Source organism: Motacilla alba, chromosome 22, assembly GCF_015832195.1.
Source record: "Motacilla alba alba isolate MOTALB_02 chromosome 22, Motacilla_alba_V1.0_pri, whole genome shotgun sequence".
Classification (NCBI taxonomy): Eukaryota; Metazoa; Chordata; class Aves; order Passeriformes; family Motacillidae; genus Motacilla; species Motacilla alba.
The window spans coordinates 1,400,383-1,421,162 of NC_052037.1; the positions used below are offsets into that span (position 1 = coordinate 1,400,383).

Here is a 20,780-nt window from a genome sequence, read left to right on the forward strand (position 1 = left end):
AACCTGCCCTCAGCCGTAGCCACCTTTGGCTGCCACCCCTGATCTCCCGCAGGGAGCAACCGGGATCTCCTGGCACTGCAGAGACTTAACTGACGAGCAAGGTCAATAATTTTGGCTCCTGGAGGTAAGTCTCGGTTGCCAGCTCGTTCTCCTCTCTCCCCCGGTTCCCACATCCCTTTCCCATCTGTGTCTCTTTTTCATCCTCTCTTCAGTGCCATTCATCAGCCCTTTTCCCCCCTGAAGAAGGTCTGCACCAGCGACGCCCGAAAGCCCAAGAAGATGAGTCAGCGTTCTGCTCCTGAGCCCCACTGACCCAGCTGCGATCCCAGCTGCTCCCGCCCTCCGGCTCCGCGGCGGTGGGAAAAGTGAGGAACAATGGGATTCGCGGAGCACTCCACCTCTGCTGGGCTGGGGGAGGCAGGGAACAGGCTGGTGGGAGGAAGGGACACAGGCAGAGCCCCTTTCTGCCCTGCCCGGGCGAGGGGAGCAGCCGGAGGGGAGGAGGTGCCCGGTCCCCATCAGCCTCCTGGAACAGCGAGATCTGCACGCCGGGGAAGGGGAGGGGGAGAGGGTGGGTGTGAAGGGGGTTGCTGCTCCAACCTGATCGAGTCCATTTGCCAGTTCACCATTCGCATCACTTCCGGAGCAGTCCTCAGTTTCTGCTGCAGAGTGAGCTTTTTTTTTTTTTTCCCTCCCTCTCTCTCTCTCTCTTTCTCTCTCCTTTTCCCTCCCTCCTCATCTGGATGCTGGGAACTTGAAGCCTCCTCCCTTTATTGCAGCAGGATCTGCCCCATCCTTGCTTCAACTTTGCGCTGCATCAAAGAGAGAGAGCGAGCCACGGGCTGGCTGGTGCCGATGGGGGCAGGGGACCTGCCGGGCACGGCCCTTTGCAGTTGATGTTGCCGTATCTCTAGGACCCAGATCTGTCTCTTTCCTTTCCCCCCCTCCCCACCTCTTCTCTCCGTGTGTGTGTGTGTGTGTGTGTGTGTGTGTGTGTGTGTGTGTGTGTGTGCAGGATCCTCCTGGTTACCGCTGTTGTTATTCCCCCTTAGCAGGGAGACCACCCCAGCCATGGCTGAGAGGAAGCAGAATGGGCGGCAGGGCGAGGAAGAAGAAGTGCCAGCCTTCTTCAAAAACCTGGGCTCGGGCAGTCCCAAGCCCCGGCAAAAATTCTGTGGCATGTTCTGCCCGGTGGAAGGCTCCCTGGAGAACAAGACCATCGACTTCGACTCGCTCTCGGTGGGCCGCGGATGTAACAAAGTCGTGGCAAAGCAGAAGGATGTCGCCCACCTGGGTCCAGATGCTCAGTCCGTTTATTCCAAGCAGAGCGGGAAGGGAGGGGAACCATCTGTTGAATTCGGGAGAAAGGTGGAGATCAGGAGTGCCACGGGGAAGGAGGCGCTGCAGAACCTGAATGACAAGGTGGGTGCATATATATAGAGATAGATAGATATATATATATATATATTGTGTGGGGTGAACTCGGGCACGCGATAGGCTGCAGAGAGGACGGACCCTCTCCACCTGCAGCCGCTGGCTTTTATGTCCCCTGCATCCGTGTGGCAGCCCGTGCCTTCCCCTCGGCAGCAGCATCTCCCGCAGAGCCTTCGCTCCAGAGCTCGAACGCTGTCCGCGTGGTCTCTGCAGGTGTACGAGAGGGGGGCACAAGAAGAAAGAAGAGACCCTAAACCCCCCCCCCCCCCCCCCCCCCCCCCCCCCCCCCCCCCCCCCCCCGCATTCACAAACACCCCGCCCTGCCCTCCTGCCTGGGGAGAAACAGCGACTTTTTTCTTTCTTAGGCGATTCCCCCAGCACGAAGGTAGGGAAATGCCCCACCCAGGCAGGGAATGCAGCTCACGGAACAGAAACGCGATTGTGAGCAAAAGAACATCAATGAGCCTCCACCCACCGGGATCAAATCCCTGCAGGCTTCTTCTAGGGGGGACTCCTGCCCCTACGCCCAGGGGAGGACGCCTGGGAGCTGCATGTCAATGCCAATTTTCATCAGGGCTGCTGGGATTTCATCAGGGCTACAGTGGGATTTTTTGACTCGGGAAGATCTGTGACTTTCACAGGGATGTGGCATCCTCGTAGCAACCCAGAACTCCTCCCAGGATTTTAAGACTGCTGCAGATACTTCTCATTCTCTGGATTTGTCAGGGTGTAATAAAGCCCATCTTCCAGAGGCAAAACCCACTGAACCTTTAGATCTGCCTGACCATGGCCATCTGCTTTCCTCAATAGATCGATTTAAACCAGCTTTACTAAGCTGTGAGCCAGGAAATACTCACTGCACACCTCTGTCAGTGCTGGCAGAGGTTGGGAGAGCAGAAATGAATGAATGAAGTACCCACCAGCAGCCTGCTAAACTCCTGGCATAGGGCAGGAGTTTCTCTGAGTAGTCTCCCAGTGGGTATAGAGCAGCCCTTTCTTCTGGAAGCTGCTCCTAGGATGTGCCTTCTGGTTTTTAAATCTGATATGGATTGTGTATGCTGGGCAGAAATCTGCCTGGAATTCAGAATGTAGGCTTGCTCACTACTTTCTTCTGCTTTCAGAAACGTGAAGTATTACTGAAGGTAATACAAAACTATAAATTAATCAAATGTATTAGTTATAAAAAATGAACTACAGGCTCATGCTCCCCAAATCAGCCCCTGCTGCAGTGACCTAAGGGCTCCATCCAGCCATATTTCCACATGTGAACCACTGCTGTCACAAAGAGCTTACAAAGGCAGGCACAGATTTTCAGAATTCCTACACACCAGCCCCAGTGAGGAGGAGGATGTACTCCACACTGCTCCACACCTGGTTTCCCAAACCCAAACAAAAATTTGCCACTACAGATGCCTGAAGTTTACTCTGATCATGCTGAAGTGTCTACTAATGGAGTCACTTTCCATGATTAATTTGTCTTGTTGGACCAATCAAGGTGCATTTCAAGAATAAAGGTCTTTTTCATCTTGGGGAGTCAAAGGTTCTGCAATTCATGATATTTTAAGACCTAATTTTGGACAATCTGATGTCCTGTGGGACATAAGTATAAGCAGGATATATGTTAACCCTGAAAAGATAAATTATTTTCTGATTAAATGGTACCAGGATAATAAAAATTTAAGTACAACATTGTGCAAAATCAGAATCCACTGAGAATATTAATAATGTTTTTTAAGTGTGTTTTTGGTTCTACTTTAAAGGTTATTGTCTAAATATTAACTGAGGGAATGAAATAATGAGATGGTACAAAACACTTGAGTTGCTTCCCATTAGCTTTACTAAACACTGAAGCCAATGGATCGTGATGTGAGGGGTGCTGAGCATTGAGGTAAGTGAAGTCTCTTGGGATAAATGTCATGCTATGGATTGGGAATTTATTGCAGGAATGTTTTAGCTCTGGTTTTCCAGCTGACTGCATCCATAGCTTGAATCAATGGTTAAATCCTCGGCAAGTAAAATTGGCTTTATGTGTTTAAAACTCAGTCATCCTTTCTGTCACATATAGAGAGATCTTGTCTTAAACCCCTTTGAAATAGTTAACAAAGCAATATGGACAAGCTATTTTTTATATTTTTCTCTGAGGTCTCAACTGTCAAGAGGATGAAAAAAGGGGATGCAATATTCCACATTAAATTGCAATATATTGTTTTGTGGGGCAAGATAAGGGCAATCAAATCTCTCTGTGTCTGTCTTGCCTGGGACATTCTGCAGCCATCTATCATGTGTTGCCCCTGGGCTGTGCTGCCTCATAATTCAGGGTTAAGATCATCTCTGGAGGCACCAGGAAGGCTCAGCCTCAGTTCCAGCAGCATTTGCAGCTCCATCTCTGGTGGCCAATTCAACAGGTCTGCAGCTCAGCTCGGAGCCAAGCTCTGCTGCTTCCAGCTGCCAGGCCTTGGAGAACTGACTGTACTTCTGTTTCCCATCTGAACTTTCTCATCTTCTCTGTTTGGGCTGTTCCTGTTTCTGGAGCTGCTGGTTCAGTGTCTGGGCCCTGCTCAGTGCTCTGAGGCCCTGACCCCAACACTGGGATGTGCCAAGAACATAATCTTCAGATATGGGATTCCTTAAATGAGGCAAGAGGTCCTTGGCCTGGCTCTCAGGAGCTGCTGTGCACCTGCAAGATCAATTTCTGGAGTGGGATTTACCCACAGGATAATCCAGGTTGGAAAAGGCGTCCAAGACCATCAGGTCCGACCTTGCCCAATCGCCACCATGTCCCCAGCCCAGAGCTCTGTCATGTCCAGGCCTACTTTGGACCCCTCCAGGTATGGGCACTCCAACCCTCCCTGGGCAGTTCCAGGGCCTGAGCCCCCTTTCCATGGGGACATTCCTGCTGTGCCCACCCTGAGCCCCCTTTCCATGGGGACATTCCTGCTGTGCCCACCCTGAGCCCCCTTTCCATGGGGACATTCCTGCTGTGCCCACCCTGAGCCCCCTTTCCATGGGGACATTCCTGCTGTGCCCACCCTGAGCCCCCTTTCCATGGGGACATTCCTGCTGTGCCCACCCTGAGCCCCCTTTCCATGGGGACATTCCTGCTGTGCCCACCCTGAGCTGCCCTGGCCCAGCCTGAGGCCGTTCCCTCTGCTCCTGTCCCTGTTCCTGGAGCACAGCCCGACCCCCCGGCTGTCCCCTCCTGGCAGGAGCTGTGCAGAGCCACAAGGGCCCCCCTGAGCCTCCTTTGCTCCAGGCTGAGCCCCTTCCCAGCTCCCTCAGCCTCTCCTGGGGCTCCAGCCCCTTCCCCAGCTCTGTTGCCCATCAGCTCTGCTTCGTATCAGTGCAGAAGCTGGAAGGTTCCTAGTCCGAGCAGGGACTGCTGGAATGGCATCCCAGGGCAATAGTCCCCTTTTCCTTACATGACAAGTCTTGAGACAGGGGCATTCATCTGGGGTTTAAAAAACTTTGGCCATTGATTGCTTGAGCTGTGCCATTTCTCCTAGTGTATTTCTCAGATTTCCCATATCTGTAACTGCTATTCCTTCTGTCTTTCTCACCTATTGACATTTTTGGGAGAGAGACAGTATTTTAGGGAACATCTATAAAGAAAAGCAAGGTTTAATTGCAAGAGAGATCACAAGGGCTTTAATCTGGTTTGCAGACAAAGCCTGAGTAGCTGCTCAGACCCTACAACACCAGTACAAAACCTGGGATCCCGGATATCTCCTTCATTTGCCATCTCATTGTTACTCCAGTGGTTCAGGTGTTTCCCCTGTGCACTTTTACATTCCTTTTTTGCCTCCCTTAAAACAGTTCCTGATCCTTTGGGAAGCACAGGGCACTGTGTATAAACTGCTGGTCTAACCCAACAAAGCCTATTGTAACAAATAACGACAATGAATAAACAGACAGTAGGAAAATGTTTTTAGTTTGGAATTGATAGGAGAGGACTCACTTGCAAAACATTGTCATGAAGCTTGTGACATGACTGGACTTTTTCCTAAAACCTCAAAGCTCTCAGGATCATGATTGTTCATTCCTGGAGAGAAATAATGAATAACAGGATGTTGTTGAGAGCTCAAATAATCACAGACTCTGGAACATTAATGGAACTGTTGTCTAAAACAAAGGAGCTGTTCCAGACAGCTGGAAATGCAGTCCTGAGTTTAATTTGTTACAATGCCTGCAATTTTTCTAGCCTTGTTTCGACAATCATTGCTTGGCAAAATAATCATAAGGAAGGATGACTTGCATGTTCTTCCAATGGGTCGGGATGGTTTGTGGGGAAAAAAAAAAAACAACAGTGAGGAGCAAAAATGCCAAAATCCTCTTAACTTCTTCTCAAAGCCATCATTCTGCACAGCTGCTGTTCTATACATCCAGTGGAGGTCTTGTGAAGTGGTTTTATATGCAGAATTTACTAATACCACACTTCTATGCAGGAATGAACGAGGGGTTTTTATACAGAGCCAATGGATTATTTGGGTTAAAGGTCGGATGGGAAAATTTAAACACTTGGAGCCAGATCTCCCAGTTTGGAGCTTATACAGGCTGCATCCCAAGGGATAAATGCAATTGCTGGCACATGGGAGCGGCAGTTTGGTGTGCCACCCTTATGCCACCTCCCTGGACACCCTTTAACAGGCCCCATCTGGTTTTAGTAGGTGCTGAGCAGTCATTTAGGGTCTGCCTGAGACTTTCAACTGGCAGGGCCGTGTCTGACTCCCTGTATCATGCATCTGTCTTGTGGCACATCAAATCTGGGTGTATCTCCTGGGATGTTGTTGTAAAGTTGGAAAATGACGTTGTCAACAAAGTTCAGATGGGATGTGGGCATGTGGCCTCATGAACTCTCTTAGCTTATAAGACAACAGCATTTGGGAACAGAAAACTACCAAAACCCAAACCTCTTTGCACTTCTGTGTGATTATCAACGTCCTGTCCTGTGATTCCCTCCCAAAGAGCAGGGATGACTCTCAGGGTGGGAGAATACAGGTCAAAAGTCCATTTTTTCCCTGAGTCATGATCATCCTGCACCTCAGAGGAAGGCAAAGCTGGCTGGCACAAGCAGGGAGGGACAGCAGTAGTTGAGAGCCTGATGCTTTGCCCTGTAGGTATTTGGGGAAGGAGAAGAGACTATAATGTTAAAAAACTGTACAATCACTGAAAACAGCCATTTCTTAGCACCTACCCATGCTTCCCATGGGCCTGGGGGTGCGAGAGGATGAAAGGGAGAGGCAGTGACAGTGAGGCCTGGATGTCCCATGCCTTTGTTCCAGAAATTCTGCATTTAGCTGTGGTGCAGGTCAGGGCAGGATGCGGCTGCGAGCGGTTTGGAGAGAATAGCACATTTTTTCTGTGAATTGTATAACCCCTGACAGAGCAATCCCTGTCTAGAACCCTGAAGAGAGCCTGGCTCGTTCCCGGGTACATGATGGGGAATTGTTTAATTGCTGGGATTGTTTAAGGATAATTCATATCATGGTACTCGGGACATTTCCTCTGAGAAACACGCTCCAACACTAACAGCCTTCTTAAAATGCTATTTTTAAGCCTCCTGAAGGGTTCTCTGGATATTAAAAGAAAGAAAATCAATTGGAAGGTTATTTTTTATTTGCAGATCAAATGTACATTTTGATTGACCTGTTTGTGTGGATAGAAAGGGAATCTCACCCTCAAAAAAAGTGATAGTCTGTATGCAAAAAAAAAAATCAGGCTGTTTCTCTGAGAAGCTGTATGATTTTTACCTCATCATAGTAATGTTTGACCCCCACGGTCTACCTTATGACTCTTAATTTTAATTTTTTCCTCTAAGATAATAAAGCAGGCGATGCTCGTTGTCAAGTACAACTCCCCTCAGTAATTTAACTTACAGTGATTAATAAAGGACAGTTCTTTCATAATCTTTTGCGAAGGACAAATGTAAGTCCTCCTACCATGTATCAGCCTGGATTTAATTCTCCCTACACTTCCTAGGATGCAGGACATTTCTGGATCCATGGAAAAGTCCTTTAAAATCATTGAGAGTTGGAGCTGATGCAACAATTGGCACTGGCAGGACCATGACAGAAAATTAGGGCCTGATGGGTGAACTCCTGAAAGCTCTTTTGGTCCAGTTTATTTAAATCCATCTCTGATCCCTCTTTTCATTAAGTTTTAAAATGGATATTTCCATTTGCAGGTTTTTTAATTTCCTGAATGCCATTGTGGACATTAATTTCAAAATGCCATTGTGGACACACCTTCAAGTATTCAGTAGGAGTAGAAGCAATTTGGGTGTTGCAGAAATTCTGTGGGCTTTGTTGCCATTACACTAAAATTCCCCAGAAGAAGAAACTATTTTTAATACTTCTTTTCCCAACCATCCAGTAACTCCACAGTGGGAATAAAATTCTTTTCCAACTGCTTTATGATAGTTCACAGAATCTCTGAGTTAAGATTCAGAGCTGATGTAAATTGATTTCCTCTGATGCCTGTGCTGATTTATTTCAGCATAGATTTATTTTGATGATTTTAGCATAGATTATCACTGCACAAAGATTCTCATGTTCCTGGGCCATTTTCCCTCTAGACCTCTGCAGGATACAAATTTAGACATATAAATGTTCCTTAAACATGAAAGAGGTTTTTGCTGCCAAGAGCCCCACAGGTGCTGCAGCAGGTGGGCAGGAAGGGCTGCTGATGATCCTGGCCAGTATTCCCCCAAATACCTGAAGCCTGAGCATGGGTCAGGGACACTCTTGTCCTTCCCTTTATTAGCATTGATTAGACAGTGCTCATTGCTGTGACACCTTTAATTTTATCCTGTTCAGCCCCCTGTGTGCATCAAGAGACCTGTGGAAGACAAAGTGCATCAGCATTACCCAGATTTCCCATCACTTCTCAAAATATCCTACATTGCTGTAGGGCTGCAGGGCTGGATCCAGCCCTGCCAGGATTTAACGAGGAAGTTAAATTCTCTTCTTTTAACAAAGGACCCAACTCCTGCCTCTGATGTTCCATAAATAGTTACTTTTCTTCATTTAACTTGTGGGGAATTTATGCAGGAACTAGAGATTTACCAGAGGAATTACTCAGAGAATCATGGAATGGTTTGGGTTGGAAAGAACATTAAAGCTCATCCAGTTCCAACCCCCTGCCATGGGCAGGGACATCTTCCACTGGACCAGATTGCTCCAAGTTCTATCAGAACCAACCAAAAAGATGCACTTAAGTAATTCTAGGCTGGTCCCCACTTGTTCTCATCCCAGCAGTGGCCATTAGTTCTTCTCCCCTCCCCTCCCCTCCCCTCATGTGAGATTATACAATAGGCAATTTCCATTCCTTACCTTTTTTTTAGCAAGGCTAAATAAGCCAGTTTGCAACTACAGTAATTTAAAAATTACGTATTTTGACAACGTTTTAGCTCATTGTTAAAAGCAAAGAAAATTGGGGCATGTTGGTGTGCTGTAATGGAGCTAAGAGACATGCTTGGGAGCTCATTTCTAGTCCTAAATCATGGAAGTTTTAAAAATTTGGTGCTGTGTAGATGTTTTCCAGCCCTTTAATCTCTGAATTTATTTCATTCTGTATTACTTAGGTTCTTTCAACAAGGTGATGAGAAAGACAAGCTAAGTGTCACCTGAAGATTGGTTATTGCTTTCTGACCCTAGTCACTGCTGGATCCAAGTTATGGAATGTATGATTATGGAATACTCAACGTTCAAGAAGTGCTGCTCTGAATTTAGCCCATGTGCAGTAGGAAGCCATTTTAAAATAAGAAAAGAAAAATTGAAATAGGTATGTTTGGGCAGCTGAGATGGGCTCTAGGTGTGTTTGGTGATGCACTGCCCAAGGCCTGGGCACCAGCTCCCAACCTTGGGCAGTGTGTGATTCCTCTCTGGTACTCTCCTACCTCCAAATAAAAGGCATGGAACCATTCAGATATTAAACTGAGGAGGAAAACAAGCATCAAAGAGAAAAACAAAGGAACAGTTGCACTGTCTAAATTTAGAGATGTGATGTAGATTCCTGGTGCCATGGTCTGAGCAAAAATATGCTAAGGTTTCAAAACTTCTTCAAGCACACATCAGAGGCTCAGGATAATTCATTCAGGGTTGTCTATTCTAACCATTAAATCAAAATAAACCCTACAGCCTGACAAATTAATCATTTTGTCACTGTCATAATGAGCCACTTTTTCATTTGTCACTAATTGGATATTAACTGATTGACATATCAGCTCCTTAAGTGTTGTGTGATATCCTACCTATACCCAGGAAAAACTACTTCCCTATATTCCTTAGAGCTTCCTGTGAAGAAATGAACATAAAACGTCCTGATAGGAGTCTGTTTGACCAGATGTTGTCTATATAATGATTTATTGCTCTCCTAGACCAAAGGTTTTGTTTTTTACTGGCTGTGCACGGTGTGTTTGGGTATGTAGAGATCACAGTTTTGTGGCCGGCAAAGATGCAGTTTGTGTGATGTGAAATTCATCGTGAGTGAGGGAAGAAGGTAAGTCTTTGACCATTAATTATTAGTTATAATCTTCAAGCAGAAGTGAATTTGTGGTATTGAGTTCTCCAAAAATCGTGTTGTATCTTACCCCAGCACAGCTGATGCCAGAGGAACCTGCTTGGCCACATATCCCACCTCCTTTCCCTGCACTGGGACAGGTGCATTGTAAACAATGAGGAGATATTTATGCCATTTAATGCATTTCTTTCCTTGAAGTACCAGCTTATGGAGTTCAGGGACTGAGAAATTTGACTCCAAGTGTGACTGAAACATGGAACACGGAGTTGGCAGCACTGGAGTAGTAAGGAATGGCCCGAGGGACCATGGAGAGGACCCCCACGCCCGGGTGCGTAGCTCTGAGCCCACATTTCCCTGGCACTAAGGTTTCAGGTTAGTGACCACAGGTGTCTGTGGGGGGTTGGATCCGGGCTGCATTTTCTGGACGAGGTGTGAGAGAAGGCAGACTGGGAAAACAAAGCTTCGGGAGTGGCATAGTGGCATCAGATCTTCATTCCCTCGCCCCCCTCGCCCCCCCCCCCCCCCCCCCCCCAGCCCCATTTGCTAATTGGGAGCGCCAGGAAGGGAGGGGTAGGACAACGAAGATGGAAAGCAGCGAGGTCCCCATCAGGCATCCTCTGCATCCGCTGCTCTTTTCGTGCGGGGGATCGGATGGGGGGCTGTCCGCAGCGCCGGGAATGGGGGATGGTTCCCGCTCCTCCCGGGATGGGGTACACTCTCAGCGGGGGATGCACGGGGGTGTCCGCACGCCCGGGAATAGTGGGGTCGTTCCCGCTCCTCCCGGGAGATCTCGCAGCCCCTGCGGGGAATAAAACGGGGTGTTCGCATCCCTCGAAGGGGTCATTTCGCAGAGCCCCGCGGCTGCCCCTCCCAGCTGCAGCTTCACTAACCCGGGGCCCCCGGAAAGCGTTTCGGTGGGAGCGGGGGGCCGGGCGGGCGGTGTATCCTGATGGATTCCGGTCCGTGTATCCCGAGATATCCCGACACATCCCGAGATATCCCGACACATCCCGACGCCCCCCCGCTCCGCGCCCCCGCACGCGCGCCCCGTCGCCGGGCCCGCGCAGCCCCTCCTGCCGCTCATTTGCATTGCGGCGCGTCCCCCGCTCTGCCATTGGGCGCAGGCCGCCGCTGATTTGCATCCCCGCGGGCACTCAGCCAATGGTGCAGCGCGCCGGGCGGACGGGGCGCGGGAGCGGCGGGGGCCGCATGCGCAGCTCCCGCCCCGCCGCCGCTCGGGGCCGGGCCGGGCTGGGCTGGGCTGGGCCGGGCTGGGCTGGGCTGGGCTGGGCCGGGCCGGGCTGGGCCGGGCTCCGGGCGCAGGGAAGAAAGGGAGGCGCGCAGGGCTGGCTGCCTCTCCCGTTCCTGCCATTGCGGAGAGCACCGATCGCCTCTCGCGCCGCGCCCCCCACCGCTCCCCTTCCCTGGGATCGCTGTGATTTAGCCTCGGGGGATTTATTTTTGTTCTGGTTTTTGGTTTGTTTGTTTGGGGTTTTTTTTTAGTTTTTTTTTTTTTGTTTGTTTTTTTTTTTTTTTCTTGATTTACATACTGGTGAAGGGGAGGTTGCGGAGCAGTTGCTGCGCGGGAGACAATAGCGGTGTAGCAGCCGCCGCGCTTCTCTTTTAAAAACATATAACATTATTGAATAAATACATCGGGGGTTGATTTCCCAAGATGTCTTATCAGGGGAAGAAAAATATTCCGCGGATCACGGTGAGTGGAGCGCAGGGGAATAGCGGCGGGAAGGGGGAGGGGTGCGCGGGGATGGAGCCCTTTGTGTGCCGGAGCGATGCGGGGCTGGGGCAGGATAATGGGATCAGGGATAATGCGGCGCTTCCTGTGCTGCAGCGCCGGGGGGGCCGGGGTCGGCGGAGCCGAGCGCCGGCCGGGGGCGGATTCAGCGGCATCGCCCCGCAGCAGCGCCGGCCCGGCAGAGCATCGGGACCCCCGCTTGGGCGCTCGGCGCCCTCGGGCTGTGCCCGGGGAGGGGTCCCCGCCCTCGGGCTGTGCCCCAAGGGGCTCTCCCAGCCCTCGGGGTGTGCCCAGGAGGGGCTCGGTGCCTTCCCGGGGGCTCCATCCACGCCTGCCCCAGCCCGGCGAAGGGCGGCTCCGGCGAGGGCATCAGCTCGAGACCCCAGTCCCTGCCGGGCTGGCGCTGGGCATTTTCCAGGATAGTCTTTTCTTCGCCAGGAAGCTTCTGGCAAGGCGCAGGTTTCGGTGCGGTCCTGGGGGAACAGGGAAGGAGCCGTTATATAAACCCCTCCCTCGGTCTCCTTGTTGTGGGAGCCGATTTAGGGCAGGTATTGCAGATCCAGAGGTACCAACTTTTGGTTACGTAAGATATCCTCGACTAACGGGCTGCTGGAGCTGCCTATTTTTTTGTACACAGGAGTTTTTCATCCTTGGCAGCGGTTCCTCACCTTCCCCACGGACACACCCTTCCCCGTCCTCCTTCCTCATCCTCGGGGGCAGGGAAAGGAGCTCTGAAACGGGGCTTTGACGTGTCGGGTTTGGGCAGGAGTCGCTGGATTGTACAATTGCAGTGCTTAAGGAAGGCAGGGGATGTACAAAATGGTTATTGCTAAATGGTGCAATTTTTTAATTTTTTTTTTTTCCTCTGGAAAGGGGAATCAGTTTGCCTCCAAGAGTCCAGTGGTAAAGAGTTTAAAAAGCTGCCTCTGTTTAAAGGGTGATGGAGGTTCCTGCTGAATCCCTGACGCGGGCCAGGAGTTGCATGACGCATTTTTCTTCTGGCTGAACGCTCTGATTTATGTTCTGTGCACTCAATCCTCCTGCAAAGGAGTAGGAAAAATCATTCTGCTTCTGTTTACTGTTGTGCAAACCTGGGATTATCAGCCGAGGCTAACACTGGAAAAAGGAGGATAATGGATGTCTGGATGCCCTGATTTTGCTGCTGAATAGACACAGATTTGGTGGCAGGCCCTCGCAGGGATGAGAGCTGAGTGTGCTTTTGTCTCCAAGGTGGTTGAGATGAGCAGGAGGATTCGTCCTGATCTCAGAGTCCTCTCTAGAGCCCAGCAGCAGCCCTGGTTACTGCGAGAAGCATCATTAAAATGTTCCGGGCTGCGTTTTTGTGGCCACTTTACATATATTTTTTCCCCTTCTTCTTCCCTAATTGATGCCCAGTGTATGAAGGCTTGGGCTGTTGGTGACATCCATGGCCAAGCCTTCCCATTTTTAAGGCACGAGGAGCCTGCAGTGGAGGTGGGCATCAACACTGCAGTATTTCTGGAAATGATAAACATGTAGGACAATTTGCTGGAGAGGCTGGCATTGAAAGACAAGTGGGTTTTTCACACCACACATTAATTCACTCAGCAGCTCCTAAATTTAAATGTTGGGGGTTTCTTTGTATTTGAAATCAGTGGCATTATCCAGGGGAGCTCTCCATTGCAGCAGGAGGAGGAAGGAGAAGCAGAAAAGGAGGAAGATGGACTTAACATCTCCTAGGTGTTAAGCAGTGATACAAAAGATGGATCTAATGGTATAAATCAGTGTCTGATGCAATTCTTGGAGCCCTTTTGGTGTTAAAAGAGCCGTGTCAGTTGAGAATTGGGTGCTCCAATTCTTCAGTTTTATTATGAGGAATTTGGGAAAATGCCTGATTTTTCCTTCTTTCAGTGAATGGAGTTGGCACTTCAAAATCAGGGCCCTGAGCACCCCGTCACTGTTTTATATGTATTTTTCTATAAATTCTTACATATATTTTCTATAAGTCCATGGCTCCTCTGAGTTAAAAGTCCAGCTTTTGATTTCCCCAGCCTTTGGCTGTGCTGGTATTGCTTTGCTATCTTCCAAAGGTGTTTCTGTGGGAAGGGAAAAAAGAATCAGAGCAAGTACAAGTGCAGATCTGAGGGCCAAAGGTGTGGTTTAAACCAAAGATTCACAGCATGTATGTGCTTTGCTGTAAATATTCATCTGCTGTAAAAATGTAACTGTGATGTGAGGAATGAAGGAACCAGGGGGATGTAGCTGCCACTTTAACTCTCCTTCCCATCAGGAGCTCTGCAGTGGGTTTCACTCTTGTTTATGACTATTGGAAACCCTGTCCCCACCCCCCAAAAAATACCACAAAAGCCAGCATTTGTTTTTGACGTAAAATCTCACAGAAGCAGGCTGTAACCTGGGCTGGGATAAAATCACACTACCCGATAGCTGCCTTCTTATAATTACCTTCCTGTTCCTGCCAAACTGTCTTCTAATTTGAGGATATTTTAATAACTGTTTTGTATATCCTTCCCTTAACCCCAATTTGCTAAACACGTGCATATTTCCATCTGGTTCTGCAGTGGTGCTCTGGATCCACTGCCTTGAAACATCACTGAAGTGGACCAAAGGAGTTTGTTTGTGTTGTGTAACCCATGGCAACAGACTTTTGGGCCATTTCCCTGACAGCAGTTGACTCACATTGAGCCAAGCAGTGACTCCACTGTGTGGATGCATATAGGAAATTTTGTGTACAACCAAGGCAGAAAAAAATAAGAGATGTGGTTCTAACACATGCCTCCAAGTATTACTTAGTGCTTCTGCTGCAGGTGATGGTGGCAGGCTTCAGGTAGGAGTGAAGCTGCTGCAGTAGATAAGATCACTGGAATCCAGCTCTTTCCTCATTTTGATATTTTGGTTTTTTTGGATCATCAGTGATGAAAGGCCTTGCAGATGAAATAAAGCATTTTATCTTTCCAGTTGAAAGTGCAGCAGTTGACTCGTGTTTTGATGTGTGCTGGTGAATAATGCAGAGGTTGTTGCCTTCCCTCCTCTTTCATCTCTGGAATGACACTGCAGACTGTCAGCTCTCCCATTGAATAATTGTGTCTTGTGCTTGCTTCTTTTGTTGTAGAGCGATCGTCTTTTGATCAAAGGTGGTAAAATAGTTAATGACGACCAGTCCTTCTATGCAGACATTTACATGGAGGATGGGTTGATAAAGTAAGTGAAGCCTCATGGTGGGATTGGGTATGTACAGAAATGCACTGCAGATTGGCTGGAATAGCTTAATCTTGGAGACATCTATTAAATTACAGTGAAAAATGAATATTTCCACGTCTATCCTGGTGTTTAATGAAGGAGCTTTAAAAGCAGGGTATTGAATAAATAAACAACCGGGCCCAATCCCTGCTGGCTCCAGGGAGGTACTTACATGTGCTTAATTTTAGCCGTGAGAGCAGCCCCATGCTGAGATGACACATGTGTTTGAAGTTATCTGTGTTGTAAAGTTTCACTGAGTTATGACTTCAGATATTTTGAATTCAGAGTTCAGCATCCTAACACCATTCTCTTTTAGACTTGGAGGCTGGACTTAGGTGACCTCTGGAAGTCTCTTGCAGTGCTGACTTCTCTGGGTCTGTGATGCAGAGGTCACTTCAACCCCCCTTCAAGTAAAAAAGAAGCCTGTAGTGGAAGAGGTTCAGACCTCTTTCTGTGTTTTCAAGCCTGGAACATGTGTTCCTGGCACATTAAATGTGTTACAGATTTCTTTGGAAAATTACTCCTAGGAAAAAACAGACAAGCCAGAGGTTACAAACAAGGAATTTTCCTGTTCTGGCTAAACAGCCAGCACATGTGCTTTTTCAATCAAGGTTAAAAGTTAAAGGAGCCAGCCAGAGACAGCTAATTAATTGCATCCACTACTGCACTGCTAAAAATAGATCTGTGAGGAGCTGGGCTTGAGAGACCTCTGAGGGTCTCACCAGGAATTTGGTAACCAATATCTGCTTGAATTTATGTTTGTGTAGGGACTCTGTAATATTTACATATGAGAGGAAGGTAGAAAATAAAGAAACAAAAATTCTTTCAGTGTTCCCAAACCAATTGCTTTTAGAGAGCTGGAATCAAGTGTTGGGCTGCTGCTTTAAAAAAGTCCAGCCCCCGAAAGCTGTGTTGGGTGCAGTGATCATCCATGACCTGCACAGCCCCTTCCAGAGGGGCTCCTTCCTCTCTTTCCTTTAACGTTATCTCAAAGTCCTGACGGAACTGCACACTTAACTCACCATTAGGCAACTGCTTCCATGGGAAGAATAAAGCACCCTCAGCCTCGTGTGTGCTGATCCTGTGCCCTGCTTTATATGGAAAAAGACAGCTGCAGCTAGGCTAAGTAGCACAGGGGTGTTTGTTTACAGGCTGCTTACCTGGGTGTGCCTGACCTGCTCCTCAAAACCTCTTTCCCCAGGCAAATAGGAGAGAACCTGATCGTGCCAGGGGGAGTGAAAACCATCGAGGCCCACGGCAGGATGGTGATTCCTGGAGGGATCGACGTCCACACCCGGTTCCAGATGCCAGAGCAGGGGATGACATCTGCTGATGATTTCTTCCAAGGGACCAAGGCTGCATTGGCTGGGGGCACCACCATGATCAGTAAGTGCCTGCTTTCCTCTTCCAGCAAAGCTGGGCTTTTCTCCTTCCCACATAAGAACGGGAGCTTTGGGAGTCACCTTGTTCTGAACCAGTGGGTTATGTCTGGCCAGGTTGCCAGGAAAAGCTTGTGGGAATAGGGGTGGAAAAGCAGGACCCCAGGATTTCCCCATCTTGCAGTTGTCACTCATTTCATTTTCTTCCCTTGCTGGTGGTGTGAGTTCAGCAGGTTTGTGGTTCTGCTCCTGCTGGAACCAGTGTCTCTGTGACCTCTGGCTGAGAGTGCCTTGGTCCCTTGTCTGTGGTGAGATAGCTGTTGTGTTTCTCACACTCAGAAGCCTGATGCGAGTGTTCAGTGTGTCTTTGAAAATGGGGCCACTTATTTCAGGATCTGCTTTAGCCACCAGGTTTTTTGTTAGTGTAGCTCTACTTGGGCTCATCTCCTCCTTTGGAGAAAGAGAGGAATTGTGAAGTAGAAATACCTCAAAAAAGACAGGCAGACTGACTGTTGTGCTGGCAGGCAGAATTAGATACTTTTGGTATCTAATCTAATCCCTTCTGCCTCTAAAATGCCTCAGGAATGACTTCCAGGCTATCTGTCCTTGCTTATGTTGGCCGCAGGATCTTAAAACTCCACAAGCAAGTCATAGTCATAAGCTTGTAACTTTGTTTGAGCCAGAGGAAAAAAAACAAGCCCCACTGTTGCAGGGCAGCTGATCAGGTGTAAAAATCTGCCATGGTGTCCCAGGCTCTGTTGCTGCATGTAGGAATGAGGGATAAAGGTGTGAAGTGATCCAAAATCTGAGCATCTCACAGTCTTTCATGTACTCTCAGGTGCTGCCATTCCACAGGAAGGGTGTTCAGGTACAGAGAAATAAAAGCTGTTTCAGAACATGTATTAGTGTCTATGGTCCAGTCCGTGGGTATAAAGAGATCTTAGGCACAGCCAGGAACCAGCTTAACTCTCCTCAGTTCAAACCAAGCTCTGTGTGGACTGGAACATCCTCATCTCCCAGAGTGTGACTGTGAGCAGTCCTTGATCCCTGGCCTGGTGGGTGGACTTGAATTGATTGACAGGAGGCTGGAAGTAGGTCTTAGTCTGATGCTTCAAAGAAATAATCTTAAAATAACTCAGGAAATTATTTTTCATAACATTATCACTTCAGAGTGTGAGGTTTGTGTCTGAAGATAACCTCACCTACACAGGGGATGTGGCTGTGGATGGTCTCTTTGTGCACACTAATACCTAGTTCTCCTTCAAATCTTTGCTGTCAATTTAAATCAATAGCACTGAAATGGTTTTTTATTTTCAGCCTCAGTTCATTGACTTTATTTTGTTGGTTGTTCCTTTGTTAGAGTACCTAGTTCACACTTGAATTATCATTTTGTTCTTCCTTGTTAAGTTGAATTAGATCAAAATAACATTCTCTGTCATCTGCATGTGACCTTTCAGCAGCACTGTTTCCCTTAGTGGCACTTCTTGAAAGTAGAAATTGGTTTGGCAAATTTTTTATGGAGTAGCCCTTTACTTTGGATGCCTAATTCTGCCTCTGCAGAGCCTCCTGTTTCAGAAATCCTTTATGTGTGTAAATATTTATTGTCTTTATGGCTGTAGTACCTGAATACTTCACTAATGATAATATAACCCTTTTCTGGGTTAGGGAGGTGGGAGGACAATACCCCATTTTACAATTTCTCCTTTTACAGGTGTGAAAATGAGCATAATTTGGATTATGACCATGAGCAAACCATTTAGAGGAGGCTAGGGATTAAACTTTACCATCCTGAGTATCTCAGATAAAGACACTAAAGTACAAAATCATCTCTGAGCAACAAAAAAATCTTCCTGATACTGCAGCAAGGACTAATTGGACTAAATAGGATGATGGAGAGACATTTCTGGTAGGTGGGAATCAGCAACTGGAGCAGCGGAAAGCAGGATGAATGATCCAGAGTAGACTTCGAAGCTTTGGAGTCTCTGCCCTGTGTCAGCTCAGCTGTTTCTCTGAGCAAAACTACAGCATTTGGAGAAGTTCTTCCACAGTGAAGCTCTGGTCAACACTTTCTTGGTGGGTGGCCCTTGGGCTTCCCCAGAGCAGGTGGAAGTTGTGTGGATGGCAACATTTTTAATCTTATGATTAAGAGGACAATATTTAGTGAACTGGATTCACAATATCACAAATTGCAACCTGAAAAGGACACTTTTATCTCATTGTATGTTTTAAATGCTGGGATTTTGCAAAGGGAATGTGCTCCTCCTGTGGGCTTGCATCCAGCTGTGTCTCTGTTCTTCAGTCTTTTTTAGGAAAAACACCTTTTTGGGTGTGAGATCTGTGGGGAAAAAACCACCCAATTTCCTCATTAGTGCTTTAAGCAAACTTTGTATGATTTATTTACAAATACCTTTACTCCATCTGTTTCTCTGCTCTATGCATAACCCTCACTTTGGGCACACAAACAGCTTCCTTAGCTTCATGCTTCAATTTATTTCACATTTTTGTGCTGGAGGACACTTTAAGGCTGTTTACTTTACAATCATTTTAGGGAAATACTTATTTTGCACGCAGTTTTCAGTGAAATGGAACCAAGAACCTTGGATAGGTTTCCACTGATGGTTGTTTTATAAAAATTGTGGGTGAAATTCTGACTTTGGTGAGTTTTGGCATCGATCTGCAGTGCCAGGAATTCATCTGGAGGATCTGCTTTGGTGAACCTAATTTTCAGCTCAGATCAAATTCAATGTTGCCCCTTTAATTCTCATGGCAGACACATTCAAGGAATGCACAGGAATGTAACCTGTTTTTTCCAAGCCCTGTCCTCATTTGCTTGTTCCCCTCTAAATTCATCCCTGCAGCATCAGGGAGGGGGAATCAGATGGATCCCGGTGTCAAATGGAACAACGGTGTGTTTTTTGTGGCACCAGGGGAGATTTATCCTGGTGGGAAGCAGATCTAGCTCAAACCCAGGGCTTCCCAGCTGATCAGGGAAAAGGGGCTGGGGGTGAGGATCCAAATCTGCTCTTCTGTCTCTCTGTCCCTTGCTTTCCTGAGCCCTCCCGAGGTTGCTCCGCTCAGGAGTTAGGGCTGATTGTTTTTTCTGCTGGCTCCCCTGAGGCCATCTGAGCAGGAATTCCAGCTATGATCCTTCTGTCTCTCCCCTCTGCAGTGCCAAAGGCAAGGCTCCAGCTGACTTTGCTAACAGAGGAACAAACAGAGTTGGTTTTGCCTGAAATGACGTATTGTGATATCTTTGTTTTTCTGCAGTGACAATTTGCACAGTCTTTTTCTGGTCCCCACCTTAGAAAAATACTGGTGTGGGTATGTTAGCTGAAAAGCCCTCCCTCTGGGTTTTAGGATAGCATTGCTCTGGGAAAAAAAACTTGGATTCTTGCCCTTTTGAAATGTCAGAACGCAGTGTTTGGGCATTAAGTTGAAAGGAGAATTCCAGAATGCTCTGCAGAGAATTTTGATGGAGAGAAGAGTATTAGATATGCTCCAACCTGTTCTGGTTGCTTCCCTAAACTTTCCTGTATTCCATGGAAAGAGAACAGTCCTTCCAGAGGTTTGGAAAAGGACTCTGTCTGAAGTTGTCCTTTACAAGAGGCTAAAGTTTTGGTGAGCTTAAAATGGCATTTTTTTGTAGACTCCCAAACCATCTGGAGTTGCAAGGGATGGTCCCCAAGGATCCCCAAAGCCCAATGCCTGGCTCTGCACAAGACGCACCTATTTTTGCATCCCTGTTTTCCCAACCTGAGCTAGGTTAATACCCCAGGATATAAGCCAGTCCCTGGAGCTGTTAGAGGAGGAAGAATCCCTGGTAGGAGCAGGGTGGCCTCTTGGAGCCTGTTGATGGTTTGGTTGCTGATTAACTGTGATGGGTGAAATCCCCGTCAAAATCAGTGGAAACACTCCCCCTGATCCCCCTGCAGGGGCAGGATTGCCTCTCTCTGCTCCCAGCCCTGCAGAAGGGATGAAAAAGTTAAGCTCTGTATATTTACTGGCTCTCTGATCCCTGAGCCTGTTTAATGTCCCAGTGAGAACTCCATCCATCCAGGCCAGCTCCCACACACTTTTGAGCCCCTCCTCCCAGACTCTGCTTCTTCTCTGGTATCTGCTGTCCTTGGGTGAAATCTCATGCTGACATTGCCTCTCTTGACTCAGTCAACCACTGTTATAATCACGGAGAGAAATTACAGTGAGAGAAATGATAGCTTTTTCTGGCCTGGTGGCTTGGAAGCCAGCAGCCTTTTGAACATGAGCAGCAGTTATCCTAATGACATGGGGAGGGAAGGCTGGGGAGGGGAGCCTGTGTGTCTTGGGAAGTTCAGGAAATGAAGGGGAGCCTCACATGGGCTGCTGTTGGCTCCCTAATTCCAGACCCTGCTATTAAAGAGCTCCTGTGGGCCACATGGCAGGGGTTTGAGCAGCCCAGCCACAATCAAACTCAAAGTGAGGTG

General features: G+C 47.9%; 1 protein-coding gene across 5 annotated transcripts in view; it reads left to right on the top strand.

The window, feature by feature from the left end:
• Positions 1-225: 225 nt before the first annotated feature.
• The window catches only part of DPYSL2 (dihydropyrimidinase like 2), a 53,652-nt gene continuing 33,097 nt past the window's right edge, over positions 226-20,780 (top strand). The window contains exons 1-4 of one of the 5 annotated variants that reach the window (XM_038160236.1): positions 226-365; positions 1,053-1,422; positions 14,814-14,902; positions 16,143-16,327. In XM_038160236.1, the coding sequence (XP_038016164.1) occupies positions 1,072-1,422; positions 14,814-14,902; positions 16,143-16,327 (625 nt within the window). In that variant the 5' untranslated portion in view covers positions 226-365; positions 1,053-1,071. Of the gene's footprint in view, positions 366-583; positions 670-1,041; positions 1,423-11,242; positions 11,666-14,813; positions 14,903-16,142; positions 16,328-20,780 lie in introns of those variants that run through there. The other 4 variants (XM_038160239.1, XM_038160237.1, XM_038160238.1 and 1 more) reach the window with 4 other exon arrangements.